This window comes from Xiphophorus hellerii, chromosome 10, assembly GCF_003331165.1.
Source record: "Xiphophorus hellerii strain 12219 chromosome 10, Xiphophorus_hellerii-4.1, whole genome shotgun sequence".
Taxonomy (NCBI): domain Eukaryota; kingdom Metazoa; phylum Chordata; class Actinopteri; order Cyprinodontiformes; family Poeciliidae; genus Xiphophorus; species Xiphophorus hellerii.
The window spans coordinates 25,760,030-25,786,775 of record NC_045681.1 but is presented as its reverse complement, the minus strand read 5'-3'; the positions used below and the strand labels follow the sequence as shown (position 1 = coordinate 25,786,775).

Here is a 26,746-nt window from a genome sequence, read left to right as displayed (position 1 = left end):
CAAGCTAGGGGGTAAAAATAATACATCTTACCATACATATGAACAGGGCCGTGCAGAGACCTTTGAAGGGGCAGGGGTTCAAAGTTAAAAAGGGGCACATTGAACATGATCTTAAAACACTGTACAGCAACATAACAACAACCCATAATACCTACATTTCTAAGTTACATCTAGTAAACGCAGCTATGGAAGACATGTAAAAGAATTGTCTTTTTGCCCTCCAGCGTTGTATGCATGCGCAAAATGTCTGTACGTAAACAATAACATGCATGGTGTCTGTATTTATACATCATAAGGCAGTGCCTCACCAGCTATGAACCTCACCGCACATCACTGTTTCGCACCCACATGAATCTTCATGTGTTTAAGTAATTGTCTTTTCATCCTGAAACTTTTTCCACAGGTCCCATAGGAGAAAAGCTTCTCATGTGTGTGACTTCTCATGATTATTTAATTTATCTTTTCGAGAGAAACCTTTCCCACAGGTCCCACATGAGAAAGGCTTCTCACCTGTGTGACTTCTCATGTGACGAGTTAAATTGTATCTTTCACTGTAACTCTTTCCACAGGTCCCACAAGAGAAAGGCTTCTCTCCTGTGTGACTTCTCATGTGATGAGTTAAAGTCGTTCTTAGACGGTAATTCTTCCCACAGTTCCCACATGAGAAAGGCTTCTCTCCTGTGTGAATTCTCATGTGCTGAGTTAAAGTCGTTCTTAGACTGTAACTTTTTCCACAGGTTCCACAAGAGAAAGGCTTCTCACCTGTGTGAATTCTCATATGATTATTTAAAGTTGTTTTCAAGGTGAAACTTTTTCCACAAGTACCACAAGAGAAAGGCTTCTCACCTGTGTGAATTCTGATGTGCTGAATTAAAGTCCTTTTGTCACTGTAACTTTTTCCACATGTTCCACAAGAGAAAGGCTTCTCACCTGTGTGAATTCTCATATGAACATTTAAAGTGTCTTTATGGGTAAAACATTTTCCACAGGTCCCACAAGAGAAGGGTTTCTCACTTGTGTGAATTTTCATATGATTATTTAATTTATCTTTTCGAGAGAAACCTTTTCCACAAGTACCACAAGAGAAGGCTTCTCACCCGTGTGAATTCTCATATGAACATTTAAAGTGTCTTTATGGGTAAAACATTTTCCACAGGTCCCACAGGAGAAAGGCTTCTCACCTGTGTGAATTCTCATATGTACATTTAATTGGTCTTTATTGTTCAAACTTTTTCCACAGCTCCCACATGAGAAAGGCTTCTCACCAGTGTGAATTCTCATGTGAACATTTAAATGAACTTTTTTAGAGAAACTTTTTCCACAGGATCCACAGGAGAAAGGCTTCTCCACCTGTGTGAACTCTCATGTGAACATCTAAATTGCCCTTAAGGGTGAAAACTCTTTCCACAAGTCCCACAAGAGAAAGGCTTCTCACCAGTGTGAATTTTCACATGAACATTTAATATATCTTTTCGAGAGAAACTTTTTCCACATGTTTCCACAGGAGAAAGGCTTGTCACCTGTGTGAATTATCATATGCTGAGTTAACGTCCCTCTATCACTGTAACTCTTTCCACAAGCCCCACAAGAGAAAGGCTTCTCACCTGTGTGAATTCTCATATGAACATTTAAACTGCCCTTATTGGTGAAACTTTTTCCACAAGCCCCACAAGAGAAAGGCTTCTCACCTGTGTGAATTATCATGTGGTGAGTTAACATCCCTCTATCACTGTAACTCTTTCCACAAGCCCCACAAGAGAAAGGCTTCTCACCAGTGTGAATTTTCACATGAACTTTTAAATTACTTTTTAAGGAGAAACCTTTTCCACAGGTTCCACAGGAGAAAGGCTTCTCACCTGTGTGAATTCTCATGTGCTGAGTTAAATTCCCTCTTTCACTGTAACGCTTTCCACAGGACCCACAGGAGAAAGGCTTCTCACCTCTGTGAATTCTCATGTGAACATCTAAACTGCCCTTATGGGTGAAACTCTTTCCACAAGTCCCACAGGAGAAAGGCTTCTCACCTGTGTGAATTCTCATATGTACATTTAATTGGCCTTTATCGTTGAAACCTTTTCCACAGCTCCCACATGAGAAAGGCTTCTCACCAGTGTGAATTATCATGTGATAATCTAATTGAGCTTTTCGAGAGAAGCTTTTTCCACAGGTCCCACAAGAGAAAGGCTTCTCACCTGTGTGAATTCTCATGTGCTGAGTTAAATGTCCTTTTTGTTTGAAACGTTTTCCACAGATTGAACAAGTGAAAGGTTTTTCTCCTGTGTGAGTTTTCATGTGTACCATCAAGTTACGGTTTCCAGAAAATGTTTTATCACAAATTTTACAAGAATATAATTTTTGCTCTGCGTGAGCTTTCTTGTGCTTTTTTTGCTTTTCAGTGTCAGTTCTGCTTTTCTGCTCTTTGATTTTCTCAAATCTCTCCTTTTGTTTCTGTTCTTCCTTTCTCTCTTTTCCTGGGTCTTCAGAATTGCTGCCTTCCTGATCCTGGTTCTCATCCTCAGCAGAGCCATGAGAGATGAGTTGGTTCCTCTGTGGTTCTGTTTCATTGTGGATTCTTTGCACATTAAGAGGATTCACCAAAATGTCATCAGTCTCCTGTTTCAGCACAAGATGCTCTTCATCCTGACTGATGCAGAGTTGCTTCTCTTCCTCTTTGGACTCTTGATGTTCTGGTTCTTCTTTATCTGAAGTGGACTTCCTCTCCTGGTTGCTGAATTCATTGAGAACCTCCTCCTCTTTACACACCCAGCACTGTGAGAGATCTGCACAAAACACAAAACAAAAGCTTTTAAATGTGAGTAAAAGAAGGAAGTATTGATTTTATTCACTTAAAGCCTTTTCAAGTGATCCAAAGATTAAAATTACAAATGTATAATTATGAAAATGTACTTAACCACTTTAGTCTTTCTGACTGGAAGGGGTCAAGAAATCAGTCAAAACATACTATGGATCTCCAGGCGAGAAAGCGAGATGGCGATAATTAAACCTAGTGGCTCCAAGACAAAAATAGTTCAAACAGCAGCTTGATTTAGTCCTGTTATAGTTCCTTAGAGTCTTATACGTAATTCTATGCTGAAAAAATTTAAGGCATAGAGCAGCTTGTTTTCTAATGCACATTAAGAAAGAAACTGAGCACTTTAAACCCTGTTGATGGTTTTGGTTTCATGTCTTCATTCCGATCCTCATTTGCATAAACATCTGTTCTTTATTACTGTAGCAACAAAAATTAAAGTTGTAAGCAACCTCGAATGGCCCATGCGCCTCAACAACGCTCTGGCGTATGTTGCAATGACAAACCCATCGGCGCTTTGCATTCCAATCAATTCTTCAAATCGCCACCAAGCAGAACATTGAGAAAGACTCTGTATTATGTTCAGTCAGGCTCAGTTCAGCTCCATTGATAAAGTTTTGGCAGAAACCAAACCTTCTTGACAGAAGTTAAAGCCAATTCCTGTTTGGTGGAATAGAAGTAATTACCATCAAGTAAAGTTAGGGTTTCCAAAACAAGAGAGAAAGGGAGAAAAAAGCAAGTGTCAATTTTTCACACAGTTTTTTTCCAAGAGAGGTGGGTAGACTGCAGGGTTTCCCCCAGAAAACATGGTAAGCCCGGTGGGCGGGGCGCCGAGGCGGTCCACCGTGTTTTTGTATTAAAAGATATTAATTAGACAGTAAAAGTAAAAATATTACTGGATAATTATATGTTAAGGGAAAACATTGCCAGTGAAACGATATTTAAACCCACAACTAGTCTTAAAAACAGCTAATCAAATAATACAAATAAAATTAATATCAATTATTTTCACTTCTGTTTAATACAAATTAAGTCAGCGGCTCCATAAGGTTCTTCAGGGGCCCATAAATGCTAATATTTTAACACAAACCACACATTCATAAATGTAACATTTGTTTATCCACATCATCAATGTTGCTGAATTTGATTGAATGGTTTCAGCATACATAAATTAATTTAAATTGTTTAACATTTAAATGTAAGATTTTAAGGAGCTGACAAGTTTACTTTCTAAAAGTTCAAAGAACAATATTCATAGTTAGATTGTTTTATTATCATTACAATCAGATGCTGTGAGTTTAATCTTTGAGTTTGAGCTCTATTTGTTCAAAAATACAAACAGAGCTTTGGAACGTGACGTCACTGCTCTAGGCGTAGGGATATGAGCGCCATCTTGTGAGGCCATATACATAACCGAGAAAACCACTGTCTCACAGATATTTTGAATTTTTGAATCTAAGTTACTTGAAATTATTTAGCAATGGTTCGAACTTGCTGCGTTTTTGGATGTAATGTCCGATCACACGACCGAGACGGTAAAAAGATTTTAAAACAGACTTTAGTTTCACTGTTTTTCTGTCTGTAAACAACGCGAGTAGGCTAAACTATCGGAGCTAACGAAAAGGAGACAAATATCCCGGGTATCAGCGGTGAGACGTCCTGATGTTACCTTCTCCAAAATCCCAAGATATCTACAAGTTTGCTCCAGACATCTCCATTCTGGTGAGTGTTTAAATTCACTTTGTTGGTGTTGTGTCATAATCGTTTTATGTACAATAGTCCGAGTTTTGTCAGTGGATATCGAGGTTATTCCATTATTGTGAAGTAAACTATTTTACTAGTATTATAAAATTTACAGCATTAATACTGATGTGTTCTGATTTGTCCTCTTCAAGGCAAACCGACGTATGAAATATATTAGCTCAATCCAGGCTGAATCTGGGTCACTGCGAGGTAAACGCCACAACATCGGACCGACATGCGCGTCAATTAAAGAGGCAATACAGCAAGACCATGGTGGACCAACAAGTTACAGAGAATTACTGTGTTTTCATGATTTACCCCAGAAGAGGTAAATCATGAAAACACAGTAGCGGAGGCTATAGAAGAGGAGCAAGTTGGAGAGGCTGAGGAGGAAACCCCAGGAGAAGAGCTCAGCAAGGCTGCAGACTCTGGAGAGGAACATGAACCATTTGTGTTGAATTATGTGTTCAGTTGGAAGTGTCTGTTTTCTGTCATTTAATCATTTAATGTGGTAAAACATTCATGAAACGTTTGATTCAAGCACTTCAAGTTGCAGGTAAACAGGTGATGAAATGAATCACATTTTAAGTAAAAATTTGATATTTAAAATATTTCAGGTAATAAATGTACATGTAATGGAAGATTATATTTTTAAATAAACATTTTATGTGATTAAAGTAAACAATTATATAATCAGACATTTTGCAGTAAACATTTAATATAAGCAATCAAACCAGATGAAAGAGCATTAAATCTTTAAATATTTAATGTGTAATTAAACAGTTCAGAGTAAAATATAAAGGTGACAAGTAAATGTTATGAAATAGAAAAAACTTTAAGTAAATATTTGTTGTATTTAACATATTTCAGGTAAGAAGTGAACATGTAATGAAATAGATCCTGTCCTAGAATTTTATGTAATTGAACATTACAGGTAACAAATACATTTTATGAAATTAAAAAAAAAATATTAAATTAGTTAAAAAATAAAAAATCTGGGTGTAATAATGTAATAAAGATGGGTGTGCTTCATCTATACAGTCTAGCAGAACAATTTCACACTGATTTTGAGTTATTGAAGAAAACATTATTCAATATTAAAATAATTTAAAATATTGAATATGACTTAAAATTTTAATAGAGGATAGTGTGCCTCCTGTAATAGTATGAATTACCACTTTTTTGTATCAGTTGGTCACAAGGCGTTTATTTACAGGAGTGTTTGGTTCAGAAATGGACGGTCCCTATGTGAACCTCTGAGCGTTGAGGAGGGAGCGGTAGAGAACAGCTGGCCGCAATCAGCGTTCATAAATCGGATCAACCTTGAGCTAAACGCCCCTAACTCCGCGGAGCGCGGATATCCAATATCCAACTTGAAAACAACTTCACTGCGGTCGGTAACACAATGAAGACGCTGGAATAAAGTTTGTTTTGGTCTGTCGCTATACAAGATGGCGCCAAGCGACGTAAACGTCACACGCAGTGACGTCAGTTCCAATGCTCTATTAGAAAACTGCAATTATAGCAGATTGTTTTTAGGTTGGCCAATTAAACTACTCCCCCTCTCCCAGATTAAATCTAACACAGAAGCTGTTAGAGATGCTGATGTTTTAAGCAGCAAGAGGTGCCCTAAGTCAGATTCTGCTCCAGGCCTCGTACAGCCTTGGACCGGCCCTGCATGAGGAGTTGAATCCGCTGCACTGCGCAGAAATGCGCAACAAACGGGAGATTTAATTAAAGGCTGCTAATGTGGCTCTGGTATCTCTGCCATTTGTGTCTGTTGAGTTTTTAGTATGCATCACAGAAATTGTTCTGGCTGCTCAAGTTTGTGGGACGAGTTTTTCGGATCTTCCTGCGGCCGCGCACATTAACTCTGGCTGACTAAGCACAAAGCATTTGATACGGTTTGATGCATTAAGTAACTGGAAAAATTATACTAAAAATAATAAAATAATTAGGGTTGTTGTAAACAAATATTTTAGTAATTGAGTAATCTATTGATTATTCTTATGATTAATAGAGTAATCGGATTAAAAAATGATAAAATAAAATATTGGTAAATCTGGCATAACACCAGTGTTACTATCATATATTAATATCAGTCCAATGTTTCATTTTTGAGCTTCCCTAACAGTTACGTTTTTGTAGTTTAGAAAATTAACCTGTAACAATAATGTCTCACTTTCTAAGTTAACCTGAAGAAAAGTTATACAAAGATCTGAAATTATATTAGCTACTGTACTAACCTTCATTATGCTGCACTACAAGCATATTATCTCCTGGACATGAAATATCATGTTTATGCAATATAATTATTACGTTCATACAATATAATTGTTACGTTTATACAATATAATTATTACGTTCATACAATAGATAATCATGTTCGTACAACTATCACCATGATAAGAATACTATTTTGTAGTAAATAAATTTTTTGCACCATTGAGTTAAGAATATATAAACACGTCTCTTTAAATGTATATATCAGAAATTTTAAATTGACATTTGTGACTGTATCCAAAAAAGACCAGGGACATCCATCCATCCATCCATCCATTTTCTAACAGCCCTTGTCCCTAGTGGGGTTGGGAGGTGCTGGTGCGCGGGGTCACCCTGGACAGGTCGCCAGTCTGTCGCAGGGCGACACAGAGACAGTGCAATAATATTAGCCTGCATTATCTTTTCCTCTCAGGTTAGGGCGCTGCCTTGCTGCGCAAGCATTAGCTTTTTCCCTAAAATAAGATTTTAGCTATTTTTCTTAATTATTATCCATGTTTAGGACACTGAATGTAGGAAGTCCATGTAAGACAACATTCTAATGATAGCCCACATGCTACTGGCAGCATTTAGGTTTACATTAGCATTTTGGCTCATTTTAGATTATACACTAATTTTAACAAACTGAATGGTGCAAGTCCATGTTAGTCAACATGCTTGTGACTCTGCACAGGCTATTGATTACTATTTAGCGAAGCTTAGCATTGATGCTAATTGTTAGCATTGCTGGGTCCAACCTAACGGGCCCACTTTGGCAGGCCCCGGTTAAATTTCTTCAGGAATTTTCTACTTCTGCTTAATATTTACAATTTGAGCCGATTCCTTAAATATGTTTCCGAACACAACGATTATTTATCTGTCTAAAAACTCTCTTTAAGCTGATAAATCAGTAAAACATGAAGGTGTTTCGTACCTATCCGGTGTAAGATGATCCTCGGTATCCGGGTAAAATCCATCAGTCTGCGCTGATCCTCCATCTCTTCCTCCGATCTTTAACGTTGATTTCTTTCCACTCTGTGAATGTTTCTCCAGCAGGAGTTACCTGCTCGTTGATAAACTCTCTCTGAGGCGGAACTGAAGACATTTTCACTGAAAACACGGAAATATTTAGCTTAAACTCAAACTCTTCTTCAAACCACCGTCTAACAAAGGAAAAGCTAAGGCTAGCCCGTGTGCTCTGATTTTATCTTCCCCGCCTTCTTCTTCTTCTTCTTTTCCTTTTTTATGGCGGTTGGCAAGCAACTTTTAGATGTGCATTACCGCCATCTACTGGAATGGAGTGTGGATCGGGACGCTAACTATATACACCCCCCTCAAAACAAAACAAAACAAACAAAACAAAAAAAAAAAAAAAAAAAATAATAATAATAAAATAACAACACTTAAATCTTTTCTATCAATTTTGTTTTCTTAAGATAATTAATTAAATAACTTGTATCTTTAGAAGTAGAAATTTTTCCCAAAATATCTTGTAAATTTAACTGTAATTTATTTTCTTGTAACCGGCAAACTAATTTCCTTCTCTCAACAGAATATTTGGTACAGAACAACAAAACATGTTTTACTGTCTCTTCTTGACCACAAAAATCACAACTTCCAGTTCGATGTTTTCCTATTTTAAATAAATTACTGTTTAACCTTGTATGCCCAAAACGCAACCTAGATATAACTGTTTCCTCTTTTCTATTTCGTCCCGTTCTCCTCATTGCACCAACTTTTCTTTGAATACTGTACAGCCATCTACCATTTCTATCTTGATCCCACTGTCTCTGCCATCTTTCCTTAACCTTTTGTTTAATAATAGATTTGATTTCTTCTCTACTAAATGGAACTAATATATCAATATCACTATATTTTGAAGCTTATTTTGCATATTTATCAGCCAACTCATTCCCTCTTATTCCTATATGTGAAGGTATCCATGTAAATATAACTAATAACCCCATTGCTTGAATTCTATATGTTATTAACTGAATTTCTAATAAAAGATCCGGTCTACTAATAGCATGATTATTTTTTAATGAATATAATGAAGAACTTGAATCAGAGCATACTATGCTTCTTAATGGACGGACTTCCTCAATCCATCCTAAAGCTAAAATAATTCCCATCATCTCTCCAGTATAAACTGATACTCCATCAGTAATTCTTTTACATCTTTTAACTTTGAATTCTGGAACAATGAAAGACTACCCCATTACTGCTATTTGAGTTTTTAGACGCATCTGTAAAAACTTGAACATATCCATAGTACTTACTATCTAAATATGATTGAACCAAATATGGATCTGAAACGTTTTCTTCTTTCCTTTTCTCCAACAAAGTTAAATCAACAACATTATTATGAAATAGAGACGGATAAACTGGTGAAAGAGGAACTGTTTGACTAATGTTTATATCAGATAAACCAAAATCTTTTATAACATTTTCTATCTCCCATCCAAAAGAATTTAATTTCTTCTTTTCTTTTTCCCAACTAGATTTTAAAATGTCTTGACATGGATGATTTCCATCATGGCCCTTTAAATTACACCAATAATTGGACTTTAACTGTAATCTTCTGAGATTAAGTGGCATCTCTCCCATTTCTATTAGCAAAGCTGACGTTGGAGTTGTTCTAACTGCTCCTGTACATAACCTCAAGGCTTGATACTGAATACTATCTAATTTTTTTAATAGTGTGTCTGATGCTGACCCAAATACAATACTTCCATAATCAAATACAGACCTTATTAACCCAGTATATATTGATTTCAATGCCTTCCTCTCAGTACCCCATTCACTTCCCACCAAACACCTCATTACATTTAAAACTCTCTTACATTTATTCACTACTTTTTGAATATGATTTTTCCAAGTAAGTTTTTCATCCAACCATAAACCCAAAAACTTAAATTCCCTTACCCTTTCTAATTCACGATTATATATTTGCAGTTTTAAATTTTCAGATGCTTTCTTCCTTGTAAAAAATAAAGTCTTTGTTTTGTCTATAGAAATTTTAAATCCCCATTTAAATGACCAGTCTTCTATAATACTAATTGCTTCTTGTATCTTTTTAACAATAAACTTTAAATTTTTCCCCCTCTTCCATATTGCTCCATCATCAGCAAATAAAGAACACCCCATTCCACTTTCCAAATTGTCAAACATATCATTAATCGTAATAGAAAAAAACAAAGGACTCACTATACTACCCTGAGGTGTACCGTTCTCAACAAAAAACTTTTCTGACAATTGTTGTCCTATTCTTACTTGTATAGATCTATCTTGTAAAAAATCTTTTATCCAATAAAACATTGATCCATTAATTCCCATTTTTTTCAATTTAATTAAAAATCCATCTTTCCACATCATATCATAGGCTTTCTCTATATCAAAGAAAACAGCCACCACACTCTCCTTGTTAACTTGCCCTTTTCTGATTTCATGTTCTAAACATAATAAAGGATCCATAGTGCTTCTCCCTTTTCTAAATCCACTTTGACATTTTGATAAATATCCCCTCTTTTCAACAAAGTAGCTCAATCTTTCATTTACCATTCTCTCCATTATTTTACAAATATGAGAAGTTAAAGCAATGGGTCTGTAACTTGCTGGATTTGACTGATCTTTCCCTGGCTTTAAGATTGGAACTATGATTGCTTCTTTCCATGCCAGAGGTAAAATACCCACTTCCCATATCTTATTATAGAATTCCAATAAAACCTTCTTAGATGAATTGCTAAGCTTATTAACCATAATATAAGAAATATTATCTTTTCCTGGAGATGAATTTTTTGATTTTCCTAAGGCATTGTTTAATTCAAATAAAGAAAAGGGACTATTCAATAAATCATTATTTCTTACATTTTCTTCTAATAAATTTACATTTTCATTAATTGTACAATTTCTTCTACGGTTTTCTTCTGCGCTTAAATTATTACAACTATGAACTTTAACAAATTTTTTAACTAACATATTTGCTTTCTCCTCCTCAGTCACAGCAATAACATTTCCATCTTTCAAAACTGGATATTCATATTCCCTTCTAATTCCATTCATTCTCTTTATCATTCCCCAGACTTTTGAAATCTTTGTTTCCCTACCTACAGAATCACAAAAATTACTCCAATAAACCTTTTTTGCATTTTTCACCGTTCTTTTAACCAGAGCTTGTGACCTTTTGTATTCAATAAAATTCTGAAAATTCTGATTTCTCTTTAACAATCTAAAAGCTTTATTTCGATATTTAATTGCACCATCACATTCCTTCGTCCACCATGGAACAATTTTCTTCTTATATTTTCCTTTTTTCCTTTGGATTGTTTCTCGAGCAGCCCCTAAAATGGCCTCACAAATAGAAGAATTTACCATATCAACATCCAAATCTATATTAAGTTTTTGCATCTCTTCATCATTTATTATTTTATATTTTTCCCAATCAACATTTCCAAATATCCATCTTTCTAAGTTCTCATTAACACTTTTTCCTATTTCTTTACCAATTTCAAAAAGTATAGGGTAATGATCACTACCTATAGTTGATTCTCTTAATATTTTCCACTTACTAATCCCAGCCAAATTCTTTGAAACTAAAGTTAAATCTAATGCTGATTCTGATCCATTTCTAATATTAATTCTCGTCCCTTCTCCATTATTAAGACAAACCAAATGTTTTCTATCCATTACTTCTTCCACCACTTCTCCATTTGCATCATTCCTATTACCCCACAAAGTACTATAAGCATTGAAATCTCCACAACAAATGAACTTTCTTCCTATATTTTTAAACATTTCCTCCATTTCATCTAAATCCAACTTTTTACACGGATTATAAAAATTTAATATATTAATACTTTCTTTATTAATCCAAATTTCCACAGATAACCATTCGAGTGAAGCTCCTTTTCCTAAAAATCTATACTGTATTCCTTGTTTTATAAATATTACACATCCTCCTCCACTTTCTTGTTCCCTATCTCTTCTAATACTATTATACCCTCTTATGACAAAATCTAACTCTGGTTTAAGCCATGTTTCTTGAATACAAATAATATCTGGTTTATTTTTCAAATAGTTTAAATATCCTTTAAATTCTTGTCCATTTGCTAACAAACTTCTTGCATTCCATTGTAAAATAAGCATTAAATTCTTCCTCCACCTTGCTTCCCATCTATTTCAAGCCTTTTATTTATCAACTCCCAAGATAAATCCTTCACAGCTAGAAATTTTTCTGCACCTTTCACTATAATCTTGATTTTTTCAGTTTTCTGTTTCACTTGATCAGTACAATTAATAACATAAGCCATGAATAAAATTAATTTATCCATTGTAATTTCCATTCCTGACATAGTTTTTTGACTTGGTCCACGATTTGGACTAGAAGACACTTGCTGATTTTTCTGAACTATTCTTTTTTCTTGAACACTTTTTGCTGCCTCTGCATAAGAAATGTTTTTAACTACTTTCAGCTGTTGAATTTCTGCTGCCTTTTTCCTTGCTTCACACCCTCCATATGCTACATTATGCTGACCACCGCAGTTACAACATTTCAACTGTACATCTGCTCCACATTCATCATATCGATGATCTCCACCACATTTAGCACATCTTTGCTTCCCTTTACACACTGCTGCAATGTGACCATACCTTTGACATTTGTAACAGCGCAAGGGAGGAGGAATATAAGGTCTAACAGGAAAACTCAAGAACCCAATTTTCACTTTATCAGGAAGAACATCACCTTGAAACTCCAGAAGTATCGAAAAACTTTCTATTTTCTCCCCATCCACAGATTTTAACAATCTTTTCAATCTCCGCACTTCACCACCATGTATATTTCTTTTAAGTTTTTCTAAATCTTCCTCAAGCGGAATACCTGTGATTACACCACGTGATACTCTGTTTTCTCCAACAATTTTCTTTTCACTCACAACCTTTTTACAAATGTTATCAATCTGCATGCTTTTATTCTTTTGTTCTTCAGTCTTACATTTTATCAACATATTACCATCTCGCAAGATTTTTACAAACTCAACTTCCCCTAGTTTCTTTTTTATTTCTCTAGACACTGCTATCGGACTGAGGTTTATGTTCATATCTTCCTTCCTGAATTTAAGTATTACCTTAAACTCCTCATTTACCATTTTCCTCCTAACCACTCTGTTTTCTTCATCTGAACCATATTCTTCTAAACTTCTCTTACTATTTAGGTTACCAATCTCTCTATCATCTTTCAAAACGTTTTCCTTCCCTCTACCCCTTCCTCTACCTACCGTAGTCCATTCGTCAAAATCCATATCATCTTCATCACCACCCCCATCTACCTTTGTGGTCATCCCAATCCAGTCACACTCCAGTTTATGCCAACCGCCAAAATAACAAAACCCTTTGTAAAGTTGTTTCAAAAACTCTCGCTGCTCGAAGATCCTCCGGCCTTCCAACCGGATCTCCTCCTCCGACCCTACCTAGTCTCCTTCCCCGCCTTCTTTTTCTTCTTCTTGTTTTATGGCGGCTGGCAAACAACTTACAGGTGCATTACCGCCACCTTCCAGGTTGGAGTAGGGATCACACGCTTATACCCTCCCCATAATACCCGTTCTTCTTAGAAATCTAAAAACACTCTCAAATATTATATCTCCTGATGATTTCTGAAATATTTCTTCTAAATCTAATTTACAATTATTCAACTTATTAACCAACATCTCTCTCTCCCTTACATACTTATTGCATTCTAAAAATACATGCTGTATTGTTTCCATCTCTCCACAATATTTATAACAACCTGTACTGTGTTTATTAATTAACTTAAGAGTACTAGTTAACCTTGTGTGCCCAAATCTGATTCTGGAAATAATATCTTCTTCCCTTCTATTCCTATTACCTTTTCTTTACCCCCTAACTCTTTTTTGAATTTTATAATAAAATCTCCCTTTTTCTCCTCTATCCCACTGTTCTTGCCATTTTTCCTTCATGTACTCCTTAACAACACTTTTTATCTCATTCCTACTTATTTTAATATTTAACTCAACAATTTCCTTATTAGAGGCTCTCTTAGCAAAACTATCTGCCAATTCATTTCCAACAACACTGATGTGAGCAGGAATCCAAATTAATTTAATCTGAGTTCCTTTCTTCTTAACCCTGAAAATTACCTGAACTATATCCTCTATAAAATCTTGCCTAACTTCCGATTTCATTCCTTTTATACTAATTAATGCACTACTAGAATCTGAACAAATTACAAACTTTCCTCTTCCTATTCCCTCTATCCATTCTAAGGCTATTAAAATTGCCATTAATTCGCCTGTATACACTGTTAGTTTATCACTAATTCTTTTATTTTCCATAACATTTCAATCTGGAGCAATAAATGCTATCCCTACTTGATTATTTGACATTTTTGAAGCGTCTGTATATACTTGGATATATTTTGAATATTCTTTATTAATATAACTTTCCACTTCATTCTTTTCCATCTCTCTTCCCTTTTCCAATAATTTTAAGTCAACTTCAGCCTGTTCTAAAACCCATGGTGGGATGGCGGGAGAGACAACTACCGAACTAATTTGAACTTCATCAATTCCTTGGGGAGTTCCATTGTCCACTTGATACTCTGAACTTATTTCCCCTTCTATTTTCACTCTTATCTTTCTTTCAGTTAAGAAATTTTGAATCCATCTAAACATTTTACCCTTTATACCTGTTAGTTTTAATTTAATCAGCAACCCTTCTTTCCACAACATATCATAAGCCTTTTCCACATCCAAGAACACTGCTATCACACTCTCTTTATTAACTTGAGCTCGTCTAACTTCATGTTCCAAACATATTGCTGAATCAATCGTACTTCTTCCTTTCCTAAATCCAAATTGGTATTCCTTTATCTTCCCCTTGGATTCTAAGAAATATGCTAACCTATTATTTACCATTTTCTCCATAACTTTACCTAAACACGACGTTAGGGCTATTGGTCTATAACTTTCAGTTAAACATGGATCTTTCCCAGGTTTGCATATAGGAATAATAATAGCTTCCTTCCAGTTATCAGGCAAAACTATACTATAAACTATACTATACTATAAACTATATAACTATATCAAGTTGTAGTTTTGTAGGTTGTGATTCAGTTTTAAAGTTAAACACTGAATGACTACATATATTTTAGATTAACACAGTGAAATGTTGTTTTGACCTGAAAATATTAATAATAACAGAATCTTGTGAAAAAAGGTTCATGTTTCCATAGAAAGAAGTGAAAACATGAAAGGTCACTGAAGAGACAAGATGTAAGAAGAAGACATAACTTTAATTAAAGCCACAAAGACAAAGTAATTATTTTGCTTGTATCATCATACATGTACCTGAGCAAAGAGATGTTATTAATCACTCATTTAAAAACATACAAAGAAAATATGTTAGAAATATAAAATAACAGAGGAAAACACTGTGATGCCTCCCAAAGGAACAAAATGTGTTTAACTGAAGCTCCTCCCTGCTAAGAAACAAAAGTCATTTTGCAGCTGTATAAAATACCAATATACTGTTATGAACCTGGTTGTGTAGAGCATGTACAAACACATTTTCACAGCAGAATTTTAACAATGACTTCTGAGGAACAAACATTTGGGAAAATAAAAATCTCTCTGCTGTTAGCTCTCAATCAAAATGTGATTTTGATTGAGATCTCAGTAATCTCAATAATATTTGAGTTTTCTTCCTTTCAAACAAACATCACAGCGTTCAATTTCTGGGCTTCAGACATGTGACTCGGATGCTGCAAGAAATTCTGATGGGGGTCAGGAAAAGACTGTATGGCTGGGTAGGTTATATTTAATTTATTCTGCTTTTTTTCTAGCATGGAAGTCCCACTGAATAAACCTATTTTCTGTCCAGGACTCAACACTAAGTTAGCTGCTAACAACATTAGCACTCTGGGGACAACCAAGCTAGGCGGTAAAAAATAATAAATCTTACCTTACATGTGAACAGGGCCGTGCAAAGACCTTTGAAGGGGCAGGGGCTCAAAGTTAAAAAGGGGCACATTGAACAAGATCTTAAAACACTGTACAGCAACATAACAACAACCCATAATACCTACATTTCTAAGTTACATCTAGTAAACGCAGCTATGGAAGACATGTAAAAGACTTGTCTTTTTGCCCTCCAGCGTTGTATGCATGCGCAAAATGCCTGCACGTAAACAATAACATGCATGATGTCTGTATTTATACATCATAAGGCAGTGCCTCACCAGCTATGAACCTCACCGCACATCACTGTTTCGCACCCACATGAATCTTCATGTGTTTAAGTAATTGTCTTTTCATCCTGAAACTTTTTCCACAGGTCCCACATGAGAAAGGCTTCTCTCCTGTGTGAATTCTCATATGATTATTTAAAGTTGTTTTCCATGTGAAACTTTTTCCACATGTACCACAAGAGAAAGGCTTCTCACCTGTGTGAATTCTCATGTGCTGAATTAAAGTCCTTCTGTCACTGTAACTTTTTCCACAGGTTCCACAAGAGAAAGGCTTCTCACCTGTGTGAATTCTCATATGATTATTTAAAGTTGTTTTCCAGGTGAAACTTTTTCCACATGTACCACAAGAGAAAGGCTTCTCACCTGTGTGAATTCTCATGTGCTGAATTAAAGTCCTTCTGTCACTGTAACTTTTTCCACAGGTTGCACAAGAGAAAGGCTTCTCACCTGTGTGAATTCTCATATGATTATTTAAAGTTGTTTTCAAGGTGAAACTTTTTCCACATGTACCACAAGAGAAAGGCTTCTCACCTGTGTGAATTCTCATGTGAACATTTAAATGAACTTTTTTAGAGAAACTTTTTCCACAGGTTCCACAGGAGAAAGGCTTCTACCTGTGTGAATTCTCATATGACTATGTAAAGTTGTTTTCAAGGTGAAACTTTTTCCACATGTCCCACAAGAGAAGGGTTTCTCACTTGTGTGAATTTTCATATGATTATTTAATTTATCTTTTCGAGAGAAACTTTTTCCACAAGTACCACAAGAGAAAGGCTTATCACCTGTGTGAACTCTCATGTGAACATCTAAATTGCCCTTATGGGTGAAACTCTTTCCACAAGTCCCACAAGAGAAGGGTTTCTCACTTGTGTGAATTTTCATATGATTATTTAATTTATCTTTTCGAGAGAAACTTTTTCCACAAGTCCCACAGCAGAAAGGCTTCTCACCTGTGTGAATTCTCATATGAACATTCAAAGTGTATTTATGGGTAAAACATTTTCCACAGCTCCCACATGAGAAAGGCTTCTCACCAGTGTGAATTTTCACATGAACTTTTAAATTACTTTTTATAGAGAAACCTTTTCCACAGGTTCCACAGGAGAAAGGCTTCTCACCTGTGTGAATTCTCATGTGCTGAGTTAACTTCCCTCTTTCACTGTAACGCTTTCCACAAGTCCCACAGGAGAAAGGCTTCTCACCTCTGTGAATTCTCATGTGAACATCTAAACTGCCCTTATGGGTGAAACTCTTTCCACAAGTCCCACAGGAGAAAGGCTTCTCACCAGTGTGAATTTTCACATGAACTTTTAAATTACTTTTTATAGAGAAACCTTTTCCACAGGTTCCACAGGAGAAAGGCTTCTCACCTGTGTGAATTCTCATGTGCTGAGTTAACTTCCCTCTTTTACTGTAACGCTTTCCACAGGACCCACAGGAGAAAGGCTTCTCACCTCTGTGAATTCTCATGTGAACATCTAAACTGCCCTTATGGGTGAAACTCTTTCCACAAGTCCCACAAGAGAAAGGCTTCTCACCAGTGTGAATTTTCACATGAACTTTTTAAATTACTTTTTATAGAGAAACCTTTTCCACAGGTTCCAGAGGAGAAAGGCTTCTCACCTGTGTGAATTCTCATGTGCTGAGTTAACTTCCCTCTTTCACTGTAACGCTTTCCACAGGACCCACAGGAGAAAGGCTTTTCACCTCTGTGAATTCTCATGTGAACATCTAAACTGCCCTTATGGGTGAAACTCTTTCCACAAGTCCCACAGGAGAAAAGCTTCTCACCTGTGTGAATTCTCATATGTACATTTAATTGGCCTTTATCGTTGAAACTTTTTCCACAGCTCCCACATGAGAAAGGCTTCTCACCTGTGTGATTTCTCATATGATTATTTAAAATTGTTTTCAAGGTGAAACTTTTTCCACAGCTCCCACATGAGAAAGGCTTCTCACCAGTGTGAATTTTCACATGAACTTTTAAATTACTTTTTATAGAGAAACCTTTTCCACAGGTTCCACAGGAGAAAGGCTTCTCACCTCTGTGAATTCTCATGTGAACATCTAAACTGCCCTTTTGGGTGAAACTCTTTCCACAAGTCCCACAGCAGAAAGGCTTCTCACCTGTGTGAATTCTCATATGAACATTCAAAGTGTTTTTATGGGTAAAACATTTTCCACAGGTCCCACATGAGAAAGGCTTCTCACCTGTGTGAATTCTCATATGTACATTTAATTGGCCTTTATCGTTGAAACTTTTTCCACAGCTCCCACATGAGAAAGGCTTCTCACCTGTGTGAATTCTCATGTGCTGAGTTAAATGTCTTTTTTGTTTGAAACGTTTTCCACAGATTGAAGAAGTGAAAGGTTTTTCTCCTGTGTGAGTTTTCATATGATTATTTAATTTATCTTTTCGAGAGAAACTTTTTCCACAAGTACCACAAGAGAAAGGCTTCTCACCTGTGTGAACTCTCATGTGAACATCTAAATTGCCCTTATGGGTGAAACTCTTTCCACAAGTCCCACAAGAGAAGGGTTTCTCACTTGTGTGAATTTTCATATGATTATTTAATTTATCTTTTCGAGAGAAACTTTTTCCACAAGTCCCACAGCAGAAAGGCTTCTCACCTGTGTGAATTCTCATATGAACATTCAAAGTGTATTTATGGGTAAAACATTTTCCACAGCTCCCACATGAGAAAGGCTTCTCACCAGTGTGAATTTTCACATGAACTTTTAAATTACTTTTTATAGCGAAACCTTTTCCACAGGTTCCACAGGAGAAAGGCTTCTCACCTGTGTGAATTCTCATGTGCTGAGTTAACTTCCCTCTTTCACTGTAACGCTTTCCACAAGTCCCACAGGAGAAAGGCTTCTCACCTCTGTGAATTCTCATGTGAACATCTAAACTGCCCTTATGGGTGAAACTCTTTCCACAAGTCCCACAGGAGAAAGGCTTCTCACCAGTGTGAATTTTCACATGAACTTTTAAATTACTTTTTATAGAGAAACCTTTTCCACAGGTTCCACAGGAGAAAGGCTTCTCACCTGTGTGAATTCTCATGTGCTGAGTTAACGTCCCTCTTTCACTGTAACGCTTTCCACAGGACCCACAGGAGAAAGGCCTTCTCACCTCTGTGAATTCTCATGTGAACATCTAAACTGCCCTTTTGGGTGAAACTCTTTCCACAAGTCCCACAGCAGAAAGGCTTCTCACCTGTGTGAATTCTCATATGAACATTCAAAGTGTATTTATGGGTAAAACATTTTCCACAGCTCCCACATGAGAAAGGCTTCTCACCAGTGTGAATTTTCACATGAACTTTTAAATTACTTTTTATAGAGAAACCTTTTCCACAGGTTCCACAGGAGAAAGGCTTCTCACCTGTGTGAATTCTCATGTGCTGAGTTAACTTCCCTCTTTCACTGTAACGCTTTCCACAGGACCCACAGGAGAAAGGCTTCTCACCTCTGTGAATTCTCATGTGAACATCTAAACTGCCCTTATGGGTGAAACTCTTTCCACAAGTCCCACAAGAGAAAGGCTTCTCACCAGTGTGAATTTTCACATGAACTTTTAAATTACTTTTTATAGAGAAACCTTTTCCACAGGTTCCAGAGGAGAAAGGCTTCTCACCTGTGTGAATTCTCATGTGCTGAGTTAACTTCCCTCTTTCACTGTAACGCTTTCCACAGGACCCACAGGAGAAAGGCTTTTCACCTCTGTGAATTCTCATGTGAACATCTAAACTGCCCTTATGGGTGAAACTCTTTCCACAAGTCCCACAGGAGAAAAGCTTCTCACCTGTGTGAATTCTCATATGTACATTTAATTGGCCTTTATCGTTGAAACTTTTTCCACAGCTCCCACATGAGAAAGGCTTCTCACCTGTGTGATTTCTCATATGATTATTTAAAATTGTTTTCAAGGTGAAACTTTTTCCACAGCTCCCACATGAGAAAGGCTTCTCACCAGTGTGAATTTTCACATGAACTTTTAAATTACTTTTTATAGAGAAACCTTTTCCACAGGTTCCACAGGAGAAAGGCTTCTCACCTCTGTGAATTCTCATGTGAACATCTAAACTGCCCTTTTGGGTGAAACTCTTTCCACAAGTCCCACAGCAGAAAGGCTTCTCACCTGTGTGAATTCTCATATGAACATTCAAAGTGTTTTTATGGGTAAAACATTTTCCACAGGTCCCACATGAGAAAGGCTTCTCACCTGTGTGAATTCTCATATGATTATTTAAAGTTGTTTTCCAGGTGAAACTTTTTCCACATGTACCACAAGAGAAAGGCTTCTCACCTGTGTGAATTCTCATGTGCTGAATTAAAGTCCTTCTGTCACTGTAACTTTTTCCACAGGTTGCACAAGAGAAAGGCTTCTCACCTGTGTGAATTCTCATATGATTATTTAAAGTTGTTTTCAAGGTGAAACTTTTTCCACATGTACCACAAGAGAAAGGCTTCTCACCTGTGTGAATTCTCATGTGAACATTTAAATGAACTTTTTTAGAGAAACTTTTTCCACAGGTTCCACAGGAGAAAGGCTTCTACCTGTGTGAATTCTCATATGACTATGTAAAGTTGTTTTCGAGGTGAAACTTTTTCCACATGTCCCACAAGAGAAGGGTTTCTCACTTGTGTGAATTTTCATATGATTATTTAATTTATCTTTTCGAGAGAAAATTTTTCCACAAGTACCACAAGAGAAAGGCTTCTCACCTGTGTGAACTCTCATGTGAACATCTAAATTGCCCTTATGGGTGAAACTCTTTCCACAAGTCCCACAAGAGAAGGGTTTCTCACTTGTGTGAATTTTCATATGATTATTTAATTTATCTTTTCGAGAGAAACTTTTTCCACAAGTCCCACAGCAGAAAGGCTTCTCACCTGTGTGAATTCTCATATGAACATTCAAAGTGTATTTATGGGTAAAACATTTTCCACAGCTCCCACATGAGAAAGGCTTCTCACCAGTGTGAATTTTCACATGAACTTTTAAATTACTTTTTATAGAGAAACCTTTTCCACAGGTTCCACAGGAGAAAGGCTTCTCACCTGTGTGAATTCTCATGTGCTGAGTTAACTTCCCTCTTTCACTGTAACGCTTTCCACAAGTCCCACAGGAGAAAGGCTTCTCACCTCTGTGAATTCTCATGTGAACATCTAAACTGCCCTTATGGGTGAAACTCTTTCCACAAGTCCCACAACAGAAAGGCTTCTCACCAGTGTGAATTTTCACATGAACTTTTAAATTACTTTTTATAGAGAAACCTTTTCCACAGGTTCCACAGGAGAAAGGCTTCTCACCTGTGTGAATTCTCATGTGCTGAGTTAACGTCCCTCTTTCACTGTAACGCTTTCCACAGGACCCACAGGAGAAAGGCTTCTCACCTCTGTGAATTCTCATGTGAACATCTAAACTGCCCTTTTGGGTGAAACTCTTTCCACAAGTCCCACAGCAGAAAGGCTTCTCACCTGTGTGAATTCTCATATGAACATTCAAAGTGTATTTATGGGTAAAACATTTTCCACAGCTCCCACATGAGAAAGGCTTCTCACCAGTGTGAATTTTCACATGAACTTTTAAATTACTTTTTATAGAGAAACCTTTTCCACAGGTTCCACAGGAGAAAGGCTTCTCACCTGTGTGAATTCTCATGTGCTGAGTTAACTTCCCTCTTTCACTGTAACGCTTTCCACAGGACCCACAGGAGAAAGGCTTCTCACCCTCTGTGAATTCTCATGTGAACATCTAAACTGCCCTTATGGGTGAAACTCTTTCCACAAGTCCCACAAGAGAAGGCTTCTCACCAGTGTGAATTTTCACATGAACTTTTAAATTACTTTTTATAGAGAAACCTTTTCCACAGGTTCCACAGGAGAAAGGCTTCTCACCTGTGTGAATTCTCATGTGCTGAGTTAACGTCCCTCTTTCACTGTAACGCTTTCCACAGGACCCACAGGAGAAAGGCTTCTCACCTCTGTGAATTCTCATGTGAACATCTAAACTGCCCTTTTGGGTGAAACTCTTTCCACAAGTCCCACAGCAGAAAGGCTTCTCACCTGTGTGAATTCTCATATGAACATTCAAAGTGTATTTATGGGTAAAACATTTTCCACAGCTCCCACATGAGAAAGGCTTCTCACCAGTGTGAATTTTCACATGAACTTTTAAATTACTTTTTATAGAGAAACCTTTTCCACAGGTTCCACAGGAGAAAGGCTTCTCACCTGTGTGAATTCTCATGTGCTGAGCTAACTTCCCTCTTTCACTGTAACGCTTTCCACAGGACCCACAGGAGAAAAGGCTTCTCACCTCTGTGAATTCTCATGTGAACATCTAAACTGCCCTTATGGGTGAAACTCTTTCCACAAGTCCCACAAGAGAAAGGCTTCTCACCAGTGTGAATTTTCACATGAACTTTTAAATTACTTTTTATAGAGAAACCTTTTCCACAGGTTCCAGAGGAGAAAGGCTTCTCACCTGTGTGAATTCTCATGTGCTGAGTTAACTTCCCTCTTTCACTGTAACGCTTTCCACAGGACCCACAGGAGAAAGGCTTTTCACCTCTGTGAATTCTCATGTGAACATCTAAACTGCCCTTATGGGTGAAACTCTTTCCACAAGTCCCACAGGAGAAAAGCTTCTCACCTGTGTGAATTCTCATATGTACATTTAATTGGCCTTTATCGTTGAAACTTTTTCCACAGCTCCCACATGAGAAAGGCTTCTCACCTGTGTGATTTCTCATATGATTATTTAAAATTGTTTTCAAGGTGAAACTTTTTCCACAGCTCCCACATGAGAAAGGCTTCTCACCAGTGTGAATTTTCACATGAACTTTTAAATTACTTTTTATAGAGAAACCTTTTCCACAGGTTCCACAGGAGAAAGGCTTCTCACCTCTGTGAATTCTCATGTGAACATCTAAACTGCCCTTTTGGGTGAAACTCTTTCCACAAGTCCCACAGCAGAAAGGCTTCTCACCTGTGTGAATTCTCATATGAACATTCAAAGTGTTTTTATGGGTAAAACATTTTCCACAGGTCCCACATGAGAAAGGCTTCTCACCTGTGTGAATTCTCATATGTACATTTAATTGGCCTTTATCGTTGAAACTTTTTCCACAGCTCCCACATGAGAAAGGCTTCTCACCTGTGTGAATTCTCATGTGCTGAGTTAAATGTCTTTTTTGTTTGAAACGTTTTCCACAGATTGAAGAAGTGAAAGGTTTTTCTCCTGTGTGAGTTTTCATGTGTACCATCAAGTTACGGTTTCCAGAAAATGTTTTATCACAAATTTTACAAGAATATAATTTTTGCTCTGCGTGAGCTTTCTTCTGCTTTTTTTGCTTTTCAGTGTCAGTTCTGCTTTTCTGCTCTTTGATTTTCTCATATCTCTCCTTCTGTTTCTGTTCTTCCTTTTCTCTTTTCCTGGGTCTTCAGAATTGCTGCCTTCCTGATCCTGGTTCTCATCCTCAGCAGAGCCATGAGAGATGAGTTGGTTCCTCTGTGGTTCTGTTTCATTGTGGATTCTTTGCACATTAAGAGGATTCACCAAAATGTCATCAGTCTCCTGTTTCAGCACAAGATGCTCTTCATCCTGACTGATGCAGAGTTGCTTCTCTTCCTCTTTGGACTCTTGATGTTCTGGTTCTTCTTTATCTGAAGTGGACTTCCTCTCCTGGTTGCTGAATTCATTGAGAACCTCCTCCTCTTTACACACCCAGCACTGTGAGAGATCTGCACAAAACACAATAACAAAAGCTTTTAAATATGAGTAAAAGAAGGAAGTATTGATTTTAATCACTTAAAGCCTTTTCAAGTGATCCAAAGACTAAAATTACAAATGTATAATTATGAAAATGTACTTAACCACTTTAGTCTTTCTGACTGGAAGGGGTCAAGAAATCAGTCAAAACATACTATGGATCTCCAGGCGAGAAAGCAAGATGGCGATAATTAAACCTAGTGGCTCCAAGACAAAAATAGTTCAAACAGCAGCTTGATTTAGTCCTGTTATAGTTCCTTAGAGTCTTATACATAATTCTATGCTGAAACATTTAATGCATAGAGCAGCTTGTTTTCTAATGCACATTAAAAAAGAAACTGAGCACTTTAAACCCTGTTGATGGTTTTGGTTTCATGTCTTCATTCCGATCCTCATTTGCATAAACATCTGTTCTTTATTACTGTAGCAACAAAAATTAAAGTTGTAAGCAACCTCGAATGGCCCATGCGCCTCAACAAAGCTCTGGCGTATGTTGCAATGACAAACCCATCGGCGCTTTGCATTCCAATCAATTCTGCAAATCGCCACCAAGCAGAACATTGAGAAAGACTCTGTATTATGTTCAGTCAGGCTCAGTTCAGCTCCATTGATAAAGTTTTGGCAGAAACCAAACCTTCTTGACAGAAGTTAAAGCCAATTCCTGTTTGGTGGAATAGAAGTAATTACCATGAAGTAAAGTCAGGTTTCCAAAACAAGAGAGAAAGGGAGAAAAAAGCAAGTGTCTATTTTTCACACAGTTTTTTCCAAGAGACGTGGGTAGACTGCAGGGTTTCCCCCAGAAAACTTGCTAAGCCCGGTGGGCGGGGCGCCGAGGCGGTCCACCGTGTTTTTGTATAAAAAGATATTAAGTAGACAGTAAAAGTAAAAATATTACTGGGTAATTATATGTTAAGGGAAAACATCCATCCATCCATCTTCTTCAGCTTATCCGAGGTCGGGTCGCGGGGGTAGCAACTTCAGGAGGGAGGCCCAGACTTCCCTCTCCCCAGCCACTTCTTCTAGCTCTTCCGGGGGAATCCCGAGGCGTTCCCAGGCCAGCCGAGAGACATAGTCCCTCCAGCGTGTCCTGGGTCTTCCCCGGGGCCTCCTCCCGGTGGGACGTGCCCGGAACACCTCACCAGGGAGGCGTCCAGGAGGCATCCTGGCCAGATGCCCGAGCCACCTCAACTGGCTCCTCTCGATGTAGAGCAGCGGCTCTACTCTGACTCCCTCCCGGATGACTGAGCTTCTCACCCTATCCCTAAGGGAGAGCCCAGCCACCCTACGGAGAAAACCCATTTCGGCCGCTTGTATCCGCGATCTCGTTCTTTCGGTCATGACCCAAAGCTCATGACCATAGATGAGGGTGGGAACGTAGATCGACCGGTAAATCGAGAGCTTCGCTTTTTGGCTCAGCTCTCTCTTCACCACGACGGACCGGTACAGCGCCTGCTTGACAGCAGACGCTGCGCCAATCCGCCTGTCGATCTCCCGCTCCCTTCTTCGCTCATTTGTGAACAAGATCCCGAGATACTTGAACTCCTCCACGTGGGGCAGGACACCTCCCCTGACCCGGAGAAGGCACTCTACCCTTTTCCGGCTCAAGACCATGGCCTCGGATTTGGAGGCACTGATACCCATCCCGGCCGCTTCACACTCGGCTGCGAACCGCTCCAGCGAGAGCTGCAGATCACGATCTGATGAAGCCAAAAGGACCACATCATCTGCAAAAAGCAGAGATGAGATCCTAAGGCCACCAAATCGGATCCCCTCAACACCTTGGCTGCACCTAGAAATTCTGTCCATGAAAGTAATGAACAGAATCGGTGACAAAGGGTAGCCCTGGCGGAGTCCAACTCTCACCGGAAACGAGCCCGACTTACTGCCGGCAATGCGGACCAGACTCTGACACCGGTCATACAGGGACCTGACAGCCCGTATCAAAGGGCCCGGTACCCCATACTCCCGGAAAACCCCCCACAGGGCTCCCCGAGGGACACGGTCGAACGCCTTCTCCAAGTCCACAAAACACATGTAGACTGGTTGGGCGAACTCCCATGCACCCTCCAGGACCCTGCCGAGGGTGTAGAGCTGGTCCAGTGTTCCACGACCAGGACGAAAACCACACTGCTCTTCCTGGATCCGAGGTTCGACTATCCGACGGACCCTCCTCTCCAGGACCCCTGAATAGACCTTGTCAGGGAGGCTTAAGAGTGTGACCCCTCTATAATTGGAGCACACCCTCCGGTCCCCCTTTTTGAACAGGGGGACCACCACCCCGGTCTGCCAGTCCAGGGGAACTGCCCCCGATGTCAATGCGATATTGCAGAGTCGCGTCAGCCAACACAACCCTACAACATCCAGAGCCTTAAGGAACTCCGGGCGGATCTCATCCACCCCCGGAGCCTTGCCACCGAGGAGCTTCTCAACCACCTCGGCGACCTCGTCCCCAGAGATTGGAGAGCCCAACCCAGAGTCCCCAGGCTCAGCTTCTTCAATAGAAGGCATGTTGGTGGGATTGAGGAGGTCTTCGAAGTACTCTGCCCACCGGCCCACAACGTCCCGAGTAGAAGTCAGCAGCACACCATCGCCACTATAAACAGTGTTGGTGCCGTACTGCTTCCCCCCCCCTGAGACGCCGGATGGTGGACCAGAATCGCCTCAAGCCGTACGGAAGTCTTTATCCATGGCCTCTCCAAACTCCTCCCACGCCCGAGTTTTTGCCTCAGCAACCAACCGAGCCGCATGCCGCTTCGCCTGCCGGTACCCATCAGCTGCTTCCAGAGTCCCACAGGCCAAAAAGGCCCGGTAGGACTCTTTCTTCAGCCTGACGGCATCCCTCACCGAAGGGTGTCCACCAACGGGTACGAGGGTTTGCCGCCGCGACAGG

The 26,746-nt window shown here is 38.5% G+C and overlaps 3 protein-coding genes and 1 long non-coding RNA gene across 4 annotated transcripts; all 4 read right to left on the bottom strand.

The window, feature by feature from the left end:
• Positions 1 to 1,132: 1,132 nt before the first annotated feature.
• On the bottom strand, positions 1,133 to 7,801 carry LOC116726897 (zinc finger protein OZF-like). Its single transcript, XM_032573847.1, has 4 exons — positions 7,746 to 7,801; positions 1,773 to 2,780; positions 1,351 to 1,604; positions 1,133 to 1,181 (listed from the first exon to the last, which is right to left on the bottom strand). The coding sequence occupies exons 1-3, from the start codon at positions 7,786 to 7,788 to the stop codon at positions 1,432 to 1,434; spliced, it is 1,224 nt and encodes a 407-aa protein (XP_032429738.1). The 5' UTR covers positions 7,789 to 7,801; the 3' UTR covers positions 1,133 to 1,181; positions 1,351 to 1,431.
• A 7,361-nt stretch (positions 7,802 to 15,162) lies between these two features.
• LOC116727466 (gastrula zinc finger protein XlCGF8.2DB-like) lies at positions 15,163 to 18,008 on the bottom strand. Its single transcript, XM_032574909.1, has 5 exons — positions 17,697 to 18,008; positions 16,856 to 17,527; positions 16,437 to 16,520; positions 15,788 to 15,816; positions 15,163 to 15,174 (listed from the first exon to the last, which is right to left on the bottom strand). Exons 1-5 carry the CDS (start codon positions 17,962 to 17,964, stop codon positions 15,163 to 15,165), a joined length of 1,065 nt encoding a protein of 354 aa, XP_032430800.1. The 5' UTR covers positions 17,965 to 18,008.
• Positions 18,009 to 19,580: 1,572 nt separating this feature from the next.
• On the bottom strand, positions 19,581 to 23,464 carry LOC116727463 (zinc finger protein 850-like). Its single transcript, XM_032574906.1, has 5 exons — positions 22,402 to 23,464; positions 21,897 to 22,316; positions 20,637 to 21,815; positions 20,386 to 20,469; positions 19,581 to 19,594 (listed from the first exon to the last, which is right to left on the bottom strand). The coding sequence occupies exons 1-5, from the start codon at positions 23,348 to 23,350 to the stop codon at positions 19,581 to 19,583; spliced, it is 2,646 nt and encodes an 881-aa protein (XP_032430797.1). The 5' UTR covers positions 23,351 to 23,464.
• A 31-nt stretch (positions 23,465 to 23,495) lies between these two features.
• LOC116726914 (uncharacterized) lies at positions 23,496 to 24,689 on the bottom strand. The gene is made up of 2 exons (XR_004340721.1): positions 23,962 to 24,689; positions 23,496 to 23,828 (listed from the first exon to the last, which is right to left on the bottom strand). It is a non-coding gene; the product is annotated as an uncharacterized LOC116726914 (long non-coding RNA).
• Between the last annotated feature and the right edge of the window lie 2,057 nt (positions 24,690 to 26,746).